Source organism: Homalodisca vitripennis, chromosome 2 (assembly GCF_021130785.1).
Source record: "Homalodisca vitripennis isolate AUS2020 chromosome 2, UT_GWSS_2.1, whole genome shotgun sequence".
In the NCBI taxonomy this organism is placed as follows: Eukaryota; Metazoa; Arthropoda; class Insecta; order Hemiptera; family Cicadellidae; genus Homalodisca; species Homalodisca vitripennis.
The window spans coordinates 54,746,820-54,768,497 of NC_060208.1; the positions used below are offsets into that span (position 1 = coordinate 54,746,820).

General features: G+C 33.7%; 1 protein-coding gene across 1 annotated transcript in view; it reads left to right on the forward strand.

The window, feature by feature from the left end:
• The window catches only part of LOC124353969 (cytochrome P450 4C1-like), a 30,163-nt gene that overhangs the window by 3,920 nt on the left and 4,565 nt on the right, over nt 1-21,678 (forward strand). Inside the window, exons 2-5 of the mRNA XM_046804063.1 lie at nt 10,471-10,543; nt 12,334-12,443; nt 13,775-13,843; nt 14,859-15,030. Coding sequence (XP_046660019.1) covers nt 10,471-10,543; nt 12,334-12,443; nt 13,775-13,843; nt 14,859-15,030 — 424 coding nt within the window. The remainder of the gene's footprint in view (nt 1-10,470; nt 10,544-12,333; nt 12,444-13,774; nt 13,844-14,858; nt 15,031-21,678) is intronic.

Below are 21,678 nucleotides of genomic sequence, written 5' to 3' on the forward strand. Positions count from 1 at the left end.
CAAAGAATTTATTGAAGTGATCTGCTACCTTTAAGGGATCTGAAATTAAAGTTCCATTATTGTTAAGTTTTATCGTTTCATTACCATTTTTACTTTTGTGTCCCTCCTTATTAATTATATTCCATATTGCCTTGCTTTTATTTTCTGCTTTATTAATGTGTTCAGATGTCTTAAGTTTCCTTTGGTTTTTGAGATGAATGTCATATTCCCTTTTCTTTTCTGTTGCCTTAGCCTTGTTTTCATGTGAGCCAGTAAGCAGATATTTTTCCTGTGCAGCTAGGAACTGATTTCGCTTTTCCATTGTCTCTTGGTCCAAGTACAGTTGGCTGTTGCGGTTTCCTCTTGCGAGTTCGAGTATGTGGGCATGCTACATCCATGTTATACGTCAGAGTTCTTAGGCATGTGTTATAAGTGTCTTCTACCGTTTCCAATCTGAGAATGTCATTCCAAGTCTCCTGTTTGAGTAACCTATTAAGCAGTTCCAAGTTTCTGTCAGTGAAATGTCTACTATACATAATTTGGTCAAATGGATTGAACTTGTTGTTGTTCAGTGTCACCAGTTGTCCTGTATGGTCGGATATGAAAGTGTTAATGATATTGACTGTTGGTTTGCAGGAAATTTGATTGGAGCAGACCATATCAATGGAAGTTGCAGTGTTCGGGGTAATACGTGTAGGTGGTAGTTGATGTCTTGTGATATTGTTTGAATTAAGAGTCTCTTGGAGTTGGTTGTTGTTTCTATTTGTCTCAAGGCAGTCAATGTTGATGTCACCGATTATCAATACTGGGCTATTCCATGTAGGTATAGTTTCTAGCGTACTAAATAAGATGTCAATGGCTTCGTCCAAATTCGTGTTTGGTCTGTAGATTCCGACAATGTATGTGATTTGTTTTTTTATTGTCAGTTTTATTGCAGACAGCTCACATACAAGTTCCTGGCTATGTATGTTTCTTTCCAGTCCAGAAGCGTAGTTCTTAAGTTCATCTTTCACTAGTATCGCCACTCCCCCTTTTTGGTGGTGCTCTCGACAAAAACTCTCTATTAGTGTATAGCCTTCTAGGTTGGTATTTTCTAGATTTGACTTTGAGAGGCTGTGTTCTGTTATTATGAGGACATCTGGATAGGTATTGGTGAGGAGGTCAGTCATCATATCTATTTTATTTGAGATTCGATCTGTATTTTGATGTAGTATTGTTAGTGAAGTGTCTTTTTTTGTAGAAATTGTGGGTCTTTCCTTTTTTTTTTGGTGCTGCATCTGTTGGTTTTTGTTTATTTAGGATATTTTTGGGAGGACTACATTGGTTTCTAGCAGGTTTAATTTTGTTAACTCTATGTTGCGTATTGGGGTAGGAGCAGGGTATGGTCTTGTCTTGCAACATGATCCGGTTTGGTGTTGTTATGTATTTTTCTGTGTCATGTGGTGGTCTTCTAAAAAATGAGTTGAAGCACTGGTATCTGGAATTTTGTCCTGAGCAACGTCTGGTAGTTTGATTGTTTTTCTTGTCACTTCTTGTAGGTGTTCCATTAAAAATTCTTCAAGCATTTTACCTTTAAGTTGTGTTGCTGTAATTGGGGGCCTGTTTTGTACACGAAAAGTACCAAACTCTTTGGCAATTTTATTAGCTGGTGTTTTTTTGACGGTTTCATTTTTGTGTTTCTTTATTTCTTGGAGTTCTTTATTTTTTGCTACCTGTAGCGAGATACTGAAGATATTTTGTTTCTTAGATCCTTGTTTTTTAAATTTTTTATTCGTGCAATTTGGTGATAGAGGTTGTTTAGCTGGAGATGTTTTGTAAGTTAGCTCTGCAGGTGTCATTGTGTTTTGTAGTTTGCATTGCAAATCATTTATTGTTGACTCCATGTGGTCATGTCGACATTTTAGCTTGGTTAGTTCGACCAGGATATGTGATGTATCGCTTGGTTTAGGGGTGTCAAGATTATTCGTCTGGGTTCCGGAGTCAATGGCAGTAGCTTCTTCTTTATTGTAGATATATTTTTTTTGTACTGTTTAATTTTTTAATGCTGTCTTCAAGCTGTTTGATTTTTCCTTCAAGGATATCGATTATTTTTTTCTTTGCTTGCGTCTTGTTCTTCAAATGTTTTTTCTAATGCAACTTGTAATTGTTTCTCTTTCAGAAGTTGGTTCTCAATTCCTGTTAGTGCATCAGTTAGCATGGCATTTCTACTGAGTAGGGATTCATTTTGCGACTCAAGTTCCTCTATCTTAGCATGATATGTTAGTTCTGACGAAGTATTTAGGTTGGAGATCTGTTTTGCCAGTTGGGAATTTCTTATTGTTAAAGCATGCAGGTCCTGCCTGAGTTTGTTGTTTTCTGCTAGTAGGGCATTTCCTGCTTCAGCAACTAATGTTAGAGAGGTTTCTAAGTCATCTGTATTTTCAAAATGTTGTATTTTAGTATGAACATCTTCCATCGTAGATTGTGGTTGAGTGGAAGTGTTATTTTCTAACAGGTTTTCAAGCTTTGTTTCAATAGTGTTATTACATTTGCAATTTACATACAGCCAAGTTTCTATTTCTATTTTACTAAGTTTTTTGATTTTGCTATCTGACCAATTCAGACATTTAGAGTGGAACCAGCTTTTACAATTGCCTGTACACAATATGCCTTTATATCTCACTCCGATAGAGCAGATTCCACAAGGAAAAGATGACATAATGCCTTCACTTTTCTGGGATCCGCCTGTAGTACACTAGTGCTTCTCAGTTGTGATAAAATGGTAAACAGTTTTTTATTCTAGCTTTGGCTGATTGCTGTTGCCCTGATGAATAAAATAGTAAACAGTTTTTTATTCTAGCTTTGACTGATTGCTGTTGTCCTCATGAATAAAGTGGTATACAGATTTTTATTCTAGCTTTGACTGATTGCTGTTGTCATGATGAATAAAATGTTGTATTAATACTTAATTAATAAAAAGAAGTGTACAATTTTGTTTGATTTTGAGGAATAATCTAGTTCCTTGTCAAGTAGAAAGATCCAGACAGCCTAAACTAGATAGGTGATGGAAGTCAGATGTAGATAAATAACAGCCGAGTGTTGGTGCTGTTGTCAGTTGCACAGTCAGCAGCTCAAGGTCAGTGCTCCAGCAGCAGTATGGTAGGTCAAGTGAGGAGTTTGCTGATGTTTGCACTGTCAGCGATGTTGTTGTTAGCACCTCACGACTACTTGTCTGTGTAGTTCATACATTGATATATTACCACACAGTTTCACACAAGTAGGTCACCGTATGACGCGTGTACTGTTCCATATGGTATGTCTAATTTTTATAGGCTTGTGCATTCATGGTATAAATTAAATATTTTGCAGATATCATTAATATTGATAAATAATTGTTTTGTAGTGAACGTTTATGCTTAAGATTGATTAATTTAACCCTCCGTGAGTCGCATCACGGAAGTAACCTCCGGGTAGCTACGATTTTCAGTATAAATGACATTTGTGAGGTTGTGTGGTGTCGGCGCTCCGCCGTACCTCACGAGCCCTCCTTCCTGGAACTAAAGACAACAACCCCAACCCTGCCGGACTTTCTCTTATTAGTTCAGTTCAGTTTTCGTAGTGGACTGGAGGTAACCTCCGTGTGCGACTTCTCGTGTATTGTCCTCACCCGGAGGCAACTTTCCGTATGCGACTTCTCGCGCACTGGTGCTAAATAGGACTAAACTTCAAAGCGTGCTGTTTGCTTTTACTGTTTTGTATATAATTTAGTCTATGTGTATATATTGTTAGTTTTTTTTGTATAGTCATTTTTTATATAATTTTTTTATCGTTGTGGAAATGGAATCAGACGAAGAAAGAAGAATTGCTCGCCTTTTGGCAAGTGTGGAACGAGAAGAATTACAAGTTCAACGACCCACAGGAGTGTTTCCCTAGAGTATTGGTTTTTGACGATGACGCGGCAGTCAACGATGGAATTATTGATGATCCTGATGAATCTGGAGATGAGGTAAATGATAATATTCCAAATGACTTAGAAAATAACTTAGGTGATGATAGTGAAATAGAACTAGACGATGATGACTTTTCTGATTTAGAAGCTTTACCAATTGCTGAAAGATTAAACGGTGAAATTGTACGCAAGACAAAACAATAAGTTAGCTTTCATGAGTAAAAATCGTAAGATGTTATGGGATGTAGAACCCAAGCCACAAAATCGCAACAGACAAAGGAATATTATTCTGATGAGAATGGGACACGTCAGTAATGCTGCAAAAAAATGCTAATACTCCTCTGGAAGTGTGGAGTTTGTTTTTTAGTAATGAAATGATTGAAGAAATTACTGAGTGCACGAACATTTGGATTGATAAAAATAAAAGTAATTTACAACAGAGAAAGAGACCTGTACCAATACAACACCTCAAGAAATAAAATGTGTTATTGGTTTGTTGTATTTAGCTGGCTTTATACAAAGCCTCTCATTTAAATTTGGATGACCTATGGGCAGCAGATGGTAGCGGAATTGAATTCTTTTAGACTAGCCATGAGTCTTAGGCGTTTCAAATTACTGCTTAGAGCATTGAGGTTCGATGATATTCGTACCAGGCCACGAAGGAAAAGTCAATGATAAACTGGCTCCAGTAAGAAGAGTTTTCGAACAGTTTGTGCAAAAATGTCAAGAAAAATTATGTCGTCAGCGAGTTTGTCACTGTTGACGAAATGCTACTAAAATTCAGGGGGCAAATGTTCTTTCAGGCAATATATAAAAAACAAGCCTGCAAAGTACGGAGTTAAGGTTTTTTCATCTGTTTGTGCCAAATCATTTTACACCAACAATTTAGAAATCTACCCTGGAAAACAACCAGACGGTCCATACCAGGTCAATAACTCTGGAAAGTCTGTCGTTGAACGTATTGTAGCACCAATATCAGGCAGTAAACGTAATGTTACGGTCGACAACTGGTTTTGCTCCATACCTCTTTGTGTCGACCTTTTGAGGAATCACCAACTAACACTTGTTGGTACGTTGAGGATAAATAAAAAAGAACTCCCCCCAGCTTTTGTGGACAAAAAACAAGGAGGACGTAGGAAGCTCTAAATTTGGTTTTCAAAAAAGACATGACTTTAGTGTCTTACAAAGCAAAACAAAATAAAAAGGTTGTTTTGTTATCATCCATGCATGACGACGCAGCTGTAGACAGAGATGAAGCTTCAGCTAACCTATGGCAAGCCAGAGGTAATACTCTTCTATAACTGTAGCAAAGGAGCAGTTGATACAGTGGATAAATACGTTTCACATTACGATGTAGCAAGAATCTCAAACAGATGGTCTATGGTGATCTTTTATTCAATGCTGAATGTAGGTGGATTGAACTCATTCATTATTCACAAAGAAAATGTGAACTCTCCTGTGGCTAAGCGAAGACTTTTTTTTACGAACCTTTAGCCAAAGAACTATGGCAGAGAACACATGGCAACAAGAATTAACTGTAATAAGTACTCCAACTGCAACCAAGAAAAGGCTTCGACAGATGTTGACTTGAATGAAGAAGAGGCACGACCCGCACACCCGCTGATGAGGACACTTCAGGTAGATGCTACTCATGCAACTGGAGGAAAAAACCGTTTGTCCAAAACAAGATGTAACAGCTGCAAAAACTTCATCTGTCGTGAGCACTCTGCACCAGTGATGTGTGTCAACTGCGCAGTAAGTGAGGAAGAAGTTCACACACAGACTCAGAATAAGCTCTGATTTAGTAGTCAGAAAAAGTGTATCAATCTTCTTTGTTTTTATTATATAATTTTTTGTACTTTTCTTTTTTATTGTATTCTTTTCATGATTAGTATGTTATCAGAAACTTCGTTAACAAACGAACATTTTTTGTATATACAGTATCAGGGTTACATTTGTTAATTTATTTGATTTAAAATGTATTGTAATTTCAACACTCACATACATATTTTTTTTTACTATAATTTTGGTACTAAAATAAGTTTTAACCTTTTTTATATGATTCTACATACTGTTTTGAAATTACTGTAAATAAAAGTATTAAGTTTCGTGAAAATAACATTTAATTTAGTCACCTGGAAGTAACCTCCGTGTGCGACCTCTCGCGTTTTGAAATTCATGCGACTCACGGAGGGTTAAGTAGCTTGAAATTTTTGTTCCTTGAATAAAGTATTCTCAAGTTCTTCTAAGTGTAGTTTTTTTGTAAATAAATGGACTTACAGTTTAAAGGTTGTGTTTGTTGTGAAGAAAAGTAGGCATTTTTTTGAATTTCCCACTTAAATCACACTTTAAAACTGGACCACTTTCATGTAGAATGATGGGTGTCCGCCATGTTGGATTAGAATCGTATGTTTACACAGAACAGTTGATTACATTTAACAGGCTCTAGAAGTGAATTCAACCCTTTTTTCAATAAAAAACCCTAAATTCACAATACAAAATAGATGTTTATTAATCTTTTAAGTTGGACCACACAATACATATCTATAAAATGTTATTGAAATCGTTCAGTGGTTTCGGAGATTAGCGTAAATGAACATTGTGACCGATATATTTATATATAAAGATAAGACTAACTCTGAAATATAAAATATGTATTAAGATGGGAATCTATGAACTAATTTTGTAAATAATTGCATCCTTTTATGCATTTGCCTGTCATTGCTATGGAAGGTGCATGTATCACACAGGGATGGGTGAAGACTTTTATAAATTTGTGATGTTGTTTTTTTTTACTGGGACACATCCTTTAATCAAATTTATACAGATTTATATTACAACTTGCTGACATTAACTTACAAACAGCCACAATGGCATGCCAATATTTGTAACTTTACAAGCTATTTTTTTAGTTCATATATGATAAAACATGTGTACATTCTTTATTTTTTTATGTATTAGTTTATTCACAATAATTCACATTTAGAAGAGGAAAATGTACACTTGATGCAGTTGATGCACTAATTAGGGAAATCCTAAATACTTTTGAGAATAAGGCCTTTGTTCAGGTAACTCTCTGCGACCTGAGCAAGGCTTTTGACTGCATTGAACATGATGAGTTAATCTCAAAACTAAACTATTATGGTATTACTGGTATTTCAGCCAAGTTCCTTAAAAATTATTTAACAAACCGCAAACAAAGAGTGTTTTTAAATGGGGAATGGTCCAATGAATTAGTGATTGAGAATGGAGTACCCCAAGGGTCAGTATTAGGTCCCCTTCTATTCTTAATTCATATAAATGACCTCCCTAGTGCTATAAAGGCAAAATCTTTATTATACGCAGATGGTACAACTTTCTTAAATGTTCACACACAAACTTCAACACACTACAAGACCTTGTAAATCAAACAATTACCGAAGCCTCATTGTGGTTCAGGTCAAATGGTTTTTTATTGAATGAATCCAAAACCCAAAACATTTTATTCAGCTTAAGGCAAATCCCTCCATCCGACATAACCAATGATTTCTTTTCTTGTGTTAAATTTCTAGGACTATTTATTGACAATAACTTAACATGGACCTCTCATATTGAATATATTTCCAAAAGATTATCAAGAGTAATGTTTCTTCTTAAACGAATAATGAATTGTGTGCCTGAAAGCTATGTAAAATCTGCCTACTATGTCTTTTTCCAATCTATAATTAGATACGGTCTTGTAATATGGGGCAATAGCACTAGAATTAATGACATTCTCATCCTGCAAAAGAAGGTGATTAGAATAATGACTAAAGCAAATCCATTGGACCATTGCAAACCTCTTTTTGTTGAACTAGAGCTCCAAACTGTTATTAATTTGTATATTTTTGACTCGGTTTCATACATCCTGAAAAATATTCCAGCTCTAACTTTTGGCGGCAACATACACAGCTACAATACCAGAAATAAAAACAACATTGCAATAGAACACTGTAGGTTAAGCAAAACACAGCAGAGTCACATTGTAACTTCTCAAAAGATTTATAACAAATTAAGAAATGTAGTTAATAAGTATCCAACAAACATTTTCAAAGCTAAATTGTATACTTGGTTACTGAGGAATCCTTTTTATGATCTGACTGAGTTTTTTAGTATTCATGAAGTGAATTTCTAGTTTTCCATTTCTTCCTGTTTATTCTTATTTCTTTCTTCTTATTTACTATACTTTGTTTCATGTTTTGTAAAAAAAACCGTGTTTTGTATAACATTGTAATGTTTTTAATTGTATAATATTTTAATGTTTTAATTGTATAATGTTTTAATTGTATAATATTTTAATGTTTTTAACTTCCTAGATAGGTGCTAATATTATAGGTTATAGTTTTATTTACAATTTTACAGTCCATTTTAAATAGCTTGTAATAGGGATTGATCAGGATGTTGTTTAGTACCTAAGTTTATTCCGTTGTATCATTTATGAAATTGTATTATTTATTATGTAGGTATGAAGATAGGTGGAAGAGAGAAATTCTTGGCAACTTTTGTTAAATATGTTTAAATGTTAGATTAATAATATTGCCTCCAGACTATACCACTTAGGTGTATATTTGACTTTGCTGATGCATTTTTGTAAGATGGCAATAAACATATATTTATTTATTTATTTATAATAAGTAGCAGTTTTATATTATGTAACTCTATTATGATTTATTAAATTTTAGTTACTTATCACATGTATAAAAAAACTCAATACCACGAAAAAAAGTTTCAAAATCAGCCCTGTGCGAATAGTAATAAACAAATTTTACCTCAAATTCATTATAGACAAAAGATGCCTAAAATAGCTCCTTGTAAGTAAGATTATCAAAATAGTTAGAAAACTATATCCAAAAAATATATTTATATCAAAACATAAAAAATGTACAAAATTGCAAAAGAAATGTTCTTTTTTGAAAATTATAAAAACCACTAGAAAGCTCTATAACATATAATACACCGTGTCCCAAAAAAAACTGAACAACTTTAAAGCCTAATAAAATCCGCAAAGTTAAATTTAGATTATTATAAGCATGACCACATGAAGGTAGAGTTTATAAAGTTTTTTTTAATGTTAGTTGTAAAGATCAGCTGTTTCATTGTTGTTTGCTCAAACTGCTTAACCCCAAAACATAACCTACAATAAAGCAGTCACTATGAATGCACAGGAGAAAGCGCAGTGTGTTGAGTGGTACATTGAAACCAAATCAGATATTGTAGTGCAAAGAAGGTTTAGAACACGCTATGGTCGCCATCCACCATCAAGGAACAGCATTCGAGCCTGGTATGATAAGTTCATGTTAACTGGCAGCATAAAACATTCAAAAAACAATGGTAGGCCTAAACTGCCAAATGAAGCTATTGAGAACGTGCAACAAACATTTCTACGGAGTCCTCAAAAATCTATTCGCACTGCAGCACGTGAGTTAAATTTATCAAAATCCAGTGTTCAAAGAATTTTAAAGAAAAATTTGAAAATGAAACCTTATAAGCTGCAAATTTTGCAGCAAATTACTCCAGATGACAAACTTAAACGTAAACACTTTGCAGTTACTGTGCTTGATCGTTTAACTGCTGATGAGAACTTTCTAAAGAAGGTAGTGTTTTCTGATGAGGCCACGTTCCATGTATGTGGAAAAGTGAATAAACATAACGTGCGTATTTGGGGTACAGAAAGACCATATCAAGTTCGGGAACATGTTCGAGACAGTCCCAAGTTAAATGTGTGGTGTGCTATTTCCTATGACAGACTTATTGGCCCGTTTTTCTTCAATGAAAAAACAATTAATGGTAACATTTATCTAGACATGCTAGAAAACTACGCTTACCCACAGCTAGAAGACCTACAGCCCAACGTTTTTTTTTCAACAAGATGGTGCCCCTCCGCACTGGAACTTATTTGTAAGAGAATCACTTGATGACACTTTCCCTCGTCGGTGGATTGGGCGCGGTGGTTCCATAGCCTGGCCCCCACGGTCCCCAGACATAACACCATGTGATTTTTTTTGTCTGGGGATTTGTAAAAGACCAGGTTTTCAAGTCTAAAGTGTTAAACATTCAAGAATTGAGACTAAGGATTATCACGGCCTTTTCCAAAATTAATGAGGAAATGCGTCATCGAGTGTGGGCAGAGTTAGATAGCCGAATCGACTATCTTTTTGCCAACAATGGAAACCATGTTGAGGTTCACAAATAAAGGTTGTACCCAAAATAACTTAAGATTATGCGTGTTACTTTAAATCAAAAAATTCTTTTATATGTGTGTTATTAAAATAATTACAATCTAATAAAGTTGTTCAGTTTTTTTTTGGGACACGGTGTATATTGTCTTGAAGATAAATAGTCATTATACAAATATTAATGTAATTTGTTCTAGTATTTTAATATTTATATCAAATATTTCATAAGAAATCAACAACTTTAGTGTAATCATCTATCATTATTTATCAAGCAGCTGTAATGAGTAATTTCACAATTTATTGTAGGAGGTTGATTAAAAATAATAGGTATCTTTGTTAATATTTTATACATTTTTTCTTTCCTGATAGGTCATGAAAGAACGGAAGGCCAAACTCCAAGAAACCAATGAAGAAAATGGGGAAGAAATAAATGAAGATATTGGTTTGTAGTGCTTGCTTGTTTGGTTTATAATTGTTATTCACTTTCACATAATAACAATTTACACAAAACAACATTTTACAAAATGTTCATCTTACATGGAAAAGAAATATAGTATTAACAACATAATAGTACAGGAAAAAACACCCTCACAAAATGTTAAGATTCTCTTTGTAGCCATGAGCTCTATCAATAATAAAAGGTAACAAGAGTTCATGCCACCCATTATACTGGTGACAAGAAATCTTTAATTCGTATTTGCTTTAAATATTTATTTTGTATGTTGGTGTATCAACATTGTCACTCTTGTCAATTTATATTTTTTGTCTTCATCCTCATGTACAACTTTCTTACCATACTAGTATAAATTTACTAATGGCCGTTTATATCTCAGCTATAACTTAAACCAAAGATCTCCCTCCATCATTTAATATCCTACCTCTTCCATGCTTGCTATTTCCCTTTTCCATTACCTCAGCCCTATTCGATCTTCTACATTTAAGCCCTTCTTGTGGTTTTCTTCTTTGGAGTTTCTTGAGTCCTATTTCATTTAGAGGGTAAGCTTTGTTTCCTTACCAGCAAATTTACAGCCCATCTTACAGTTAGACCAAGTGAATTGAAACTATTTTAAGTCAATAAATTCAGCATGCTTTCAAATAGTTATTTTAAGACATACTACAGATCTAAAAACAAATTGAATAGTATAGTACACTTCTTTCTATTCATTTCTTTAATATGGCATTTAGTTCTGGGAATTTTCATCAGATATAGATAACATTTTTTTTAATTCAGACATACAGCTTGCCTTGGAAGGCCTCAAGTAAATCATTAATGAACTAAAATTTTGATTGTACCAAGTCTATAATCTCAAAATCCTATTAACAGAACAGTCTAATTGTGGCACCCTTTGTGGTAAAAACTAATTTTCAATGCCCAAATATCATCTTGGGGAATGGGTAAATGGTGGAAAAGACACCATCTTACATGGAGGAAATATGTTTAAATAAATTTTCTTTAAAGTTTAAAAATTAATATTCTAATGAATTCAGAGATAATATTAAGTATGCAACTTTAAAAACCACACTGTATAGTCAGTATATCACTGTAAATTTTACTGATTTAAAAGATATTTCGAGTTGTAATTTTTATTTTTTTATGTTTGAATAGGACTATAATTTTCTGTTCAGAAGATTGCTTTTCTATTATAAGTTAGTTTGATACCCTGTTTCATTGAATGTATCCTTAGTTAGTTGTTTGGAAATGGCATAATAATAGTTTGTAATATTGAAAACATCATCTGTTTTGTAGCTGTGCTATTATTTGTGAAAATCACGATTTTTTTCTTTTTGTCATTGTCTCTATACAGATATGTTATTTCTCTATTTCATAAACTTTCAATTCTTGGGAAGAGAATTTTCTAATTTTATTCTTATATTCAAGAAAACAAGAACAAAAATTAAAATACTTTATAGCACAAAACATTGAATTATCAGATTAATTTCTTACTGTGGCTCTAGTTATGTACCAACTTTAGGGCAGTTGGCACAGTAGTAACAAGTGTCCACCGTAGTCAATGTATTAATAATGGTAAGAATGAAACAAAATTAGAACTAAGAGAAACTTATACTCAAATATTTGTTCACCCTAGTAATTTTACAATTTTGATGTACATAATATGTTTTGGATTCACTTTAGAAAAATTAACTGTTTGCTGTCTATTGGTTTACATTGTTCTAGTTATAATAGATATAATAGAGAGAAATTCTAGTTATTATATCTAGAACTGATTCCAGGGATAAGAAAGAAAAAAGCTTTCTTGGATTTGCTCTTGGAATATAACAAAGAGGGTGCCGGGATGACGGACGCAGAAATAAGAGATGAAGTTGACACATTCATGTTTGAAGTGAGTTTATCTTAAAGTAAATTTATTATTTTTAAGGTGTATTTAATCACTGTGTACAATACATATGTTTAAATTTTTGTTCTGTACACGGTTCAAAAAAATAAAAGTTTATAACCTTTTCTTTTAATGCTCAATTATTCTTAGTAATTATGGCTTGATAAGTCTTTAAAAGCAGATTTTAAGAGTATAAATGTCCTTTGGCTAGACTACTTAATTAAATTTTTTATAAAAATATCTTTAATAAGAAAGTTTTTGTTTATATTTAAATTTTAAAAGAACAAGTCACACACTTCAAAGTTCATATATTGTTGTACCAAAGGCAAAAATATTTACAGACAATACTTTGCGAAGTCAACCAAATTTATGTGAAATAGCCACAAGTGTTAAAAATTAATATTATAATAAATTGCGGTATCTTAGTTGAGGCGAGAACCTCTCATTGCACTTAGTTTCAAAAGAACATTTGGGCTTGCTTCTGGAGTGACTGGATATTCAGGATGGGTAAAGTTGGAGGTAAGGGCCGCCTCCTGTAAAGATCCCACGAGAAGGGATAGTGGACCATATCTCAGTCAAGTCATCTTGCAAGAAGGTAAGCCCACCTTTCTTCCAGCCTCCTGTCAAAGCGGTCAATGGATGGCACTCCCATACAGGCTAGCAACAGAATTTAACGGGGAGCTGCACCCAGTCCAGCAGTCATCCTCTGCGGTAGTGTAGACCTATCAATTCACGATTCCACCAGAGTTTCTTGACATTAGCATTTATTGATGTGCTGTTCCTTGATATCCATAGGGTTGCTCGTATGTAAGTGATACATTGGTTTTTGCTGTATATATATTGGTTTTTTGGGGTATATTGTTTCCTAACAGTGTATTAGATAGTTGCGATTATCATGTGGTATCTAACATACAGAAAGAACATAATGACTATTTCATCTTACTTATCACATATCACATAATTATCATCATAGAAAAACCTTATCTATTCATTAGTTATCATTTAAAATAATATATCTTACCTATCATTCATAAATAATTTTAGTAATCCATCATCAATAATAAATTTCCTAACTTGTAACTCAAAGTGGAGTTGAAATTTAAAAGAATGAAAGATCGAGTTACTATAATATTCGACATTCTAAGAATTACAACCAGTGTTGTAAGTATAATATTAATATATAGGTGTATATTATTAATGATATTATCTGGGGGAGGATAGTATGTATTGTCTATATAGAGATTTGGGAGTTCTCTGCAGGCAATACCTAGGTTATTCTATCCTCTTGACTTCCCAGCATTTACACAACTGGTACTAAGTTATATCACTGTTTTCAGGGTTATGACACAACATCGTCTACTTTGTCATTCTGTCTGTATTGCCTCTCTCAAAACCAGGATGTTCAGGTTTGAAATGATTATTTAAATTTCTTGTTCATAAATAATAAATGCATGATATTAAACTAAATGTATAAATACTAAAATATATAACACACTTATACAAAAAAAGCATGTTACCTAATAGTTTGTATATGACATTTTATATATACTGTAGAGGGTGTCCATTTTAAGTGCCATCTTAGTGTCCATTTTAAGGGTGTCCAACAATGACTAAATTTAGAACAAAATTGAATTGGGTCCTCACTTACAATTATATTTGCTTCTTGAACATAACTCATTTAATTTTTTTTTTATTTTTAGTAATTTTTGAACATTTTTATTTATCTTTTATTACTATTAATTTTAAAAGTGTTGTTATGTTGTGTGAGTAATTTCCAAATGTAATAAAAAAGTGAGTGCGTTATTGTTAAGTGGACTATTAGTATCGTGACCAAATTTAGTAATACATTCTCAGTGTAATTAATACATTGCCAACATGAATATAAAAATTGAACTTAATAAAAATAATGACCACCCTGTAACCAACCAAACCAGATTGTATGGGGACTGTATGTTTTAGAACATTGCAGACAAAGCATTCAAAAATTAAACATATCAAATTCTTTATGAAAATATCTTATTTTTCATATCAGTGGATAACCCACAAGGAGTAAAAAAATCTTAAATTAGAGTATAGGTCTAGTAATACATCAAATTAAAGAGCTTTATTAGGGGAAAACAATGGTGCAAATCCAACCTCAGTTTTTTTTTTAACTATACACAATGGCAGCTTATATTGTTTGTTATATTCAGTATCAACTGTTAGAGTTTTACTATTGTAACTAATTAAAAGAATGACAACAAAGCTATCTTTAACAACCTCACATTTGTAAATTTAAACTGCTGCCCTTTTTAAAGTATTCAATTTTATAGTCATGTTGGCAGTTTATTAACTTGCATTGACTTTTTTTACTGAACCTCAACAAGCCTATTGCTTTTTTATTCTGAAAACCTGATGGTACCTCTTGTATAATTGTTTCAGGATAAAGCCATTGAGGAATTGAATCAGATATATGGAGGTAGTGACAGAGAATCCACTTATCAGGACTTTCAAGAAATGAAATATCTCGAGAAGGTGATCAAAGAAACACTAAGGCTTTATCCGACTGTGCAGTTCATAGCTCGATACACAAACCAGGACTTGGACCTCAAAAGTAAGCTCATAATGCAGGGTTGGTGAAAAGTCCTGGGATGGCTTAATATTTTTTTAATCGTTACAGATGGAGCTATACAAGTTGGCACACTGTTATTGGGCATAAAACAATATTTTACTACAATTTCAATGAACCGCTACCACTTCAGGGGGGCGGCCCACAAGGAGTTGGAAGAAAATCTTTAATTAAAATTAAAGGTCTTTATTAGTAGAATACAATGTCACAAATCCGACTTTAAACGGACAACCGAACCCGAAATGGCAGCTATTCAAAGATGGCTTGAATTTGAAATGTTGATAAGTAGCTGTGTGTAATCTAATGTAACACATTTAACTGTTCCTTCTAATTTGTAACAATTAGTAAACATAAATAACCTACCTTGAATGTTATAGGAGGTGTTCAAATGTTTTCCCTCGGTTTCTTGGCAATAACCCAGCCGATGATAAAATGCTGACAAGGTATACATGATAAGTATTGTTGTTTATTCCAAGTGAATTTTATAATTAGTTTTTTGTCTTTGTTTGGCTTATCGACTGTTTTGAATATTTTGTTGGTTAGTTACACAGCAGAACATTATTTGTGTTATAGATAATACAGTAATAATGATGAAGAAAGGATCCAAATACTCCTATGGCAAATGTTTTAAAATGTCCCTAACAACAGTAAAGCAGTTCTATGTAAGGTTTGTTTACAGTGGTTTCACTGTAAATGTATTGATGAATCAAATAACGTTTATGAAAAAGTAAAAAAAAAAACTACAAATTAAATGGTTATGTTCAGATTGTACTACATCCAAAATTGACGACAAGAGAGATAAAGATCATGATCTGGTTAATGAGATTTTATGGAACAATTGAGAAATCAAGACTCAATAATAAAGACAATGTCTGAAGATTTGCTCCTAATTAATGATGAGATTTAAAAACTAAGGAAGCACAATATCCGACTTGACTTGTATTTGAAAAAGAAGAAAAGATCATATTACTTGAAGAGGAATTAAAACAACTAACTGAATTAGTTAAAGAAGTCAAAGAAGGCAATGGCAAAGATCAACAACGAGATGATGAAAGATTGATTGATACTTTAATCTCAACACAAAACATTGATAATGGTTCATTTTAAAAAATAAGTGAGTTAGACATGACCAGTTTATTGTGGAAACTTATTCTAGTATAGTTAAGAAGAAACAAAACAAAAGTTCAATTTAAAACTAAATCAGTCTAAATGTAGGCATAGAGGGTCAAACTATAGTTTTAAGCCCACTAACCGTTTTGAGGTATAGGAAGTCGAAGAGGAAAATATGGTTGAAAAAGAGAATATTTAGATTAATACGGGGCCTGAGTCTTCCGGACAAAATACTGAAAAGAAAATATGGATTTTTCGTTGTATGTAAACTCGCAACAAGATATGCATAAGGCTGTTGGCTTTGTCAGACCTGGTGCTAGCTCAAAACAAGTGATGGAAATGTGCAATAATCTTGAAGAACTTCACAGGAAGACACTCTGGTTGTCTTGTGTGGGTCGAACGATTTGGCAAAGAATGAGTCTTAAGTAGTTATCAATGGAGTTTCTGATATTCTCAGAAAAGTTAATAGAACCTGCAAGATAGTTTTGGTAGACTTGCCAACAAGGTATGGTCTGATGGAATGATCATGTGTAAACATGTAATTCTTACGGAACTAAGTATGTAGCAAAAATCCAAATTTAGTTTTATTAGAGGCTAGTAAGGGTGAGCGTACTCTTAATACAAGGTATGAGATGTATTTTAATCTTAGAGGGAAAACATGGTTGTTTAATCAAAACTGAGTCAAGAACCCATGAAGGTAGCCTAATTATGGCAGCCAAAATAGGTTCAGCATTATTAGAAGAAAATAAAACCCTGAAAAAGGAAAAAAAAAACAAATTAATTGCCCAAGCAAACAGCATGGAAGCCAAAATTGAAGATCTTTTAAAAGATGAAGAAATTTATTTACAAAGAGTCGAACAACTTGAAAATAAACTTGCTGAGGCAGAACTACAGGGAGCTAAGGACAAAGAATACATCCTAGACATACAAAACGTTTTCAAAGAAAATGATAGAAAGCAAGCAATTTTATTAGAGGAGTATGAAATCACAATTGAAGAACAAGAAAACATTATATTAACTCTAAAAAATAGCCTACTCATGAGTCAAAGCAGCCTAATTGGAGAAAAAGTCTAAAAAAATACAGAGGTTCAAACTGAACCATTTTCACTTCCCATGCAGCAAACACACCCTTAGTTACTGAAGTAGGTTTTTTAAAGAAAAACTACACAGCATTAAGACAAAAAATCATTAATCTAGAGGCAGAAATTTGTACTACAAATAAACCAAAGTCAATGAAAATCACGAAAGGCAACCCTGGCAAAGCAAATAGGTCCTGTAACTTTAATAAAACTCTAAGAGGGAAACCTAATGTCGGACAAATGAAAAATGTTTTTAGCGTTTCTCTATAAGTCCAAAAGATAAAGGAAAATAACTTGTATCCTGCAAAGTCTGCTGAATCCAGTCCTAAACGACAAGAAGCCTTAGATATAGAGAAAGTAAGTGAGGCAGGTTTATATAATTTAGAAGAACTTGAACGCGAGAGGGGTAAGAAAAATCAAACCGTTCATCTACATCAAGCACATGTTATAATTCAACACAACCTCAAAGAGAGACCAACAATAATTTTCAAGATGTAGCACAAGTGCATAGGTCAGCTAAAGAGGAAACTTGGGCTACAAACCTCTGTAAAACAAGCAGAACCCCCACAAAAATGACCGACACTAAAAAGAAGCCTCCCTGCTCTGCTAAGCTACTGCAGAAAGGGGAAACTTATGAGGATTTTTTTGTAAGAAATATTGCTGAGAGTAAGGTAGAAACAGCATCTAGATTTCTCTTTGACAGCCATCCAATCGAAAAACCTATGTACTTAAGTGAAGAAAAAAACAGCAAATCAGGACAGATGGACAATTTTTTAGGACTTCTCCTGAGGAAAGAAAGCAAGCAAAAAATGCACAATCCCAAGATATTCATAAATTCCAAACTAAAATAACACTGAATTTTCAAGGCTTTCAAAAATCTTTATCAGTCAACCAATTATCCTCCAACTCGAAACTCACCGTGATGCATCAGAACATAAGGGGATTAGCAAAGAAATTAGACAGACTAAACCACTTTCTAAACACAACCTCACCATCCATATTAATACTTACAGAACATGGATTGAACAGTGAAACCCTTAGAAATACAAGGATTCTTGGATACACTCTTGTGACTGACTATAGCAGAGAAGGTCATAAACTCGGAGGTGTTGCTATATACACTAAAGACTCAGCTAACATCAGTGCAAATGCTATTTACATCTCACAATTTTGCACACAATTTGTGTGTGAAGCTGCTATGGTGCAAATAAAAGAAAAGAGAAATGGAGTAAACATTTTAGGTGTGTATTGTCCACCCAGTGGTTCAGTTGAGGCAACTGTTCAAATCATTGGTAACATTCTTGAAACAACTCAAATTCAAGATAAATCTATAGTCATAATGGGATATAAATATAGATAGGCTTAAAGACACAACAGAGAATAGAAAACTTGATGAAGAATTATCCATACAAAATATTTTAAGACTCCCACTTCCAGCAACCCGCATCACAACATCTATTGACATGATAAGCACTAATATTCAAGAAAATCACATTGATTTCACGGTTTTTGAAGCGGGGATGTCTGACCATACTGGGCAAATCTGTATAATTGGTTTTAATTTAAATATAAATCCAACTCAAACTCACAGAAGAAACTTCTGCAAGCAAAATTTAGACGCCTTAAAAGCTGTCCTTCATAAAGAAGACTGGGAAGAAATTCACTCTGAACAAGATGTAGATAAATCGTACATTCTCTTATATGGAACTGTAAGAAAAGCTCTAGACTACACGTGCCCCATTAAAAAATCAAGATCGACAACTAGGAAAAACCCAAGGCCTTTCTATGATGATCTATGATCATCTTTCTATCAAGTACAAAACTGAATACATAACAGCCCTACACAAATACCAAATGAGTGGTATACAAATTGCTAAGGAAAATATAACCTTGAAAAAGAAAATTTATGATCTGAGACTAAGAACAGTCAAGCGCAATGCTACTGCACACCAAATAACACTAGCTCAAAACAAACCTAAAGCGTTGTGGCAAGTTATTAATTCAGAGAGACACAGCAAACAATCATCAGAGACAAATTCACTTGAAATTCATTTAAATGGAAAAACTCTCAGTGATCCTGAGTTTATAGCTAATCATTTCAACAAATTCTTTTCTGAGGTAGCTGAAGAAACCCTAAAACAGAAACCTAAACCCATTTTACATAATTTTCAGCAATCAGTTACATTCAACTATTCCAGTCCTTTTAGATTTAAACATGTCACTCAGAAAGCTACTCAAGATGCAATAGCTTCCTTAAAACCTATGCTCTCCTGTGGAATTGATGAGATACCAGCAAAAGTAGTAAAGCATTGCGCTCTGCAACTTGCAGCTCCTATTGCTGGCATAGTCAACAAGTCTTTTGCACTCAGCCAGTTTCCAGCCTCACTAAAAATTGCCAAAATTTACCCTTTACATAAAAAAGGCTCACGCACTGAAATAAAAAAAACTATAGACCAATTTCATTAATTTCTCCATTTTCTAAAATTATTGAAGATTGTCCTGACTCAATTATTAACCTACCTTATCCATGAACAACTCCTGAGTGAAAACCAACACGGATTCTTGAAAGTTAAATCTACTAATATTGCACTTATTTGTATTGTCGAATTCATCATCGATCAGGTAGATTGCCGCAAACATGTCTCAGCAATTATTATAGACTACAGTAAGGCTTTTGATTGCCTGGGACATGGACTAATAGTAAAAAACTAGCTGCTATGGGTATAACAGGTAAAGAAAGTGCATGGTTTGCCAGTTACCTTGAAGGGTGTACACAGATTGTAGAATTCCAAGGTATCACAAAAGGCACAAAGACTGCATATATGTCTGAGCCGCAGCCCATGAAAAGAGGAGTACCTCAAGGCTCAGTGTTGGAGCCAGTACTGTACATTTTGTTTACTAATGACTTGCCAGACATCATCGAAGGAAATAGAAACACAAAATGTATCATGTATGCTGACGACACTACTCTCCTTCTGAGAAACAACAAAGCACAAGACCTTTATGAAGACTCATTATCCACACTTGACAAAGTATTTAACTACTGCAGCCAAAATGACCTAGCATTAAATGCATCCAAGACAGTGCACTTAAACTTCAGTAGACTAGCAGAACCTGTTTTAGATTTACCAAACATCACCTCCGAAGAAGAAACAAAAGGTCTGTCTCTTGATACTGGCCTCAGATGGACTATTCACATTAATAGCCTTTGTAAAAAAATCAGCACTGGAGTATATGTGGTCAGAAGAATATATTGGGCAGCAGGACTGGATGCAGCAAAAACTGCTTACTATGCCATGATAGAATCACACATCCGCTATGGTATAGCTGTTTGGGGAGGGACTTCTGAGAGCAATATTAATAGTATTTTGGTACTGCAAAAAAAAGCTGTTCGAGTTTTGTCGCACTTGCAACCACTAGACAGCTGCAGGAATGCTTTCAAATCTCTTGAAATACTAACATTTGTAGCTCTCTTCATTCAAACTGTCATACTTCAAACAAGAGATCGGGACTTGCATACAAGAGGTGAAAATATCCATTCCTACAACACCCGGTATGCCACTGACTTCTCCCTTCCATCTCATCGCACAGCCCAGTTCCAAAGAAAACCAAGTTACATCTGATGCAAGTTATACAATGCTCCTTGTTTATTCCAGTCTTTGGTAAAGTAATTGAACACGTTGTCTATAAGCAGGTAAGCCTGTACTTGGATTTACATGTGTTTTTATCTGATCAACAGTTTGGCTTTAGACATGGTAGATCAACAATATCTGCTATTGATGCTGTAGTAAGGGAGAGTGCGCCTGGGCCACTTTTATTGATCTAAGCCGTGATTTTGACTGTGTTGATCACGGCTTAAGGGATCTATATATTGGGACAGCTTCAGAGTTTTACTGTATTTCAGCCTCTTTTTTGCAGTAACCTCTTCTACACATAATTAACAAAAACATTTCTCCTGGGAAGTTTCCTAAGCTGTTCAAAAGTTCCAAAGACATTCCTCTCAATAAAAGCAACAATATAACAGCAAAATCTAACATTCATCCAATTAGTTTTTTGAGTGTATTTTAAAAGTGATTGAGAAAACAAAAAAACTAATTAAATACTTATTTGAACGATTTTAAAATTCTAACTAATAGACAACATGGCTTTAGAAAATCTAAAAACATTTTGGATGCGTTTTTTAAGTTGACAAAGAATATTGATAAGTCTTTAAGTAAAGGGAAAACATTGTTTATTGGTATTTCTTCACCTAGCTAAGGCTTTTGATATGGTGACAGAACCAAGTTAATGAAAAACTTAGAGTTAATTTGAATTAGAGGAAATGAATTCAATTGGTTTAAATCGAATTTGGATAGACAAACTCAGTTTACAATAACTAAAAGGGTTATATCAGTGATATAAAGACTGTTAAGTATAGAGTAATTCAAGGTAGTACTTTAGGGCC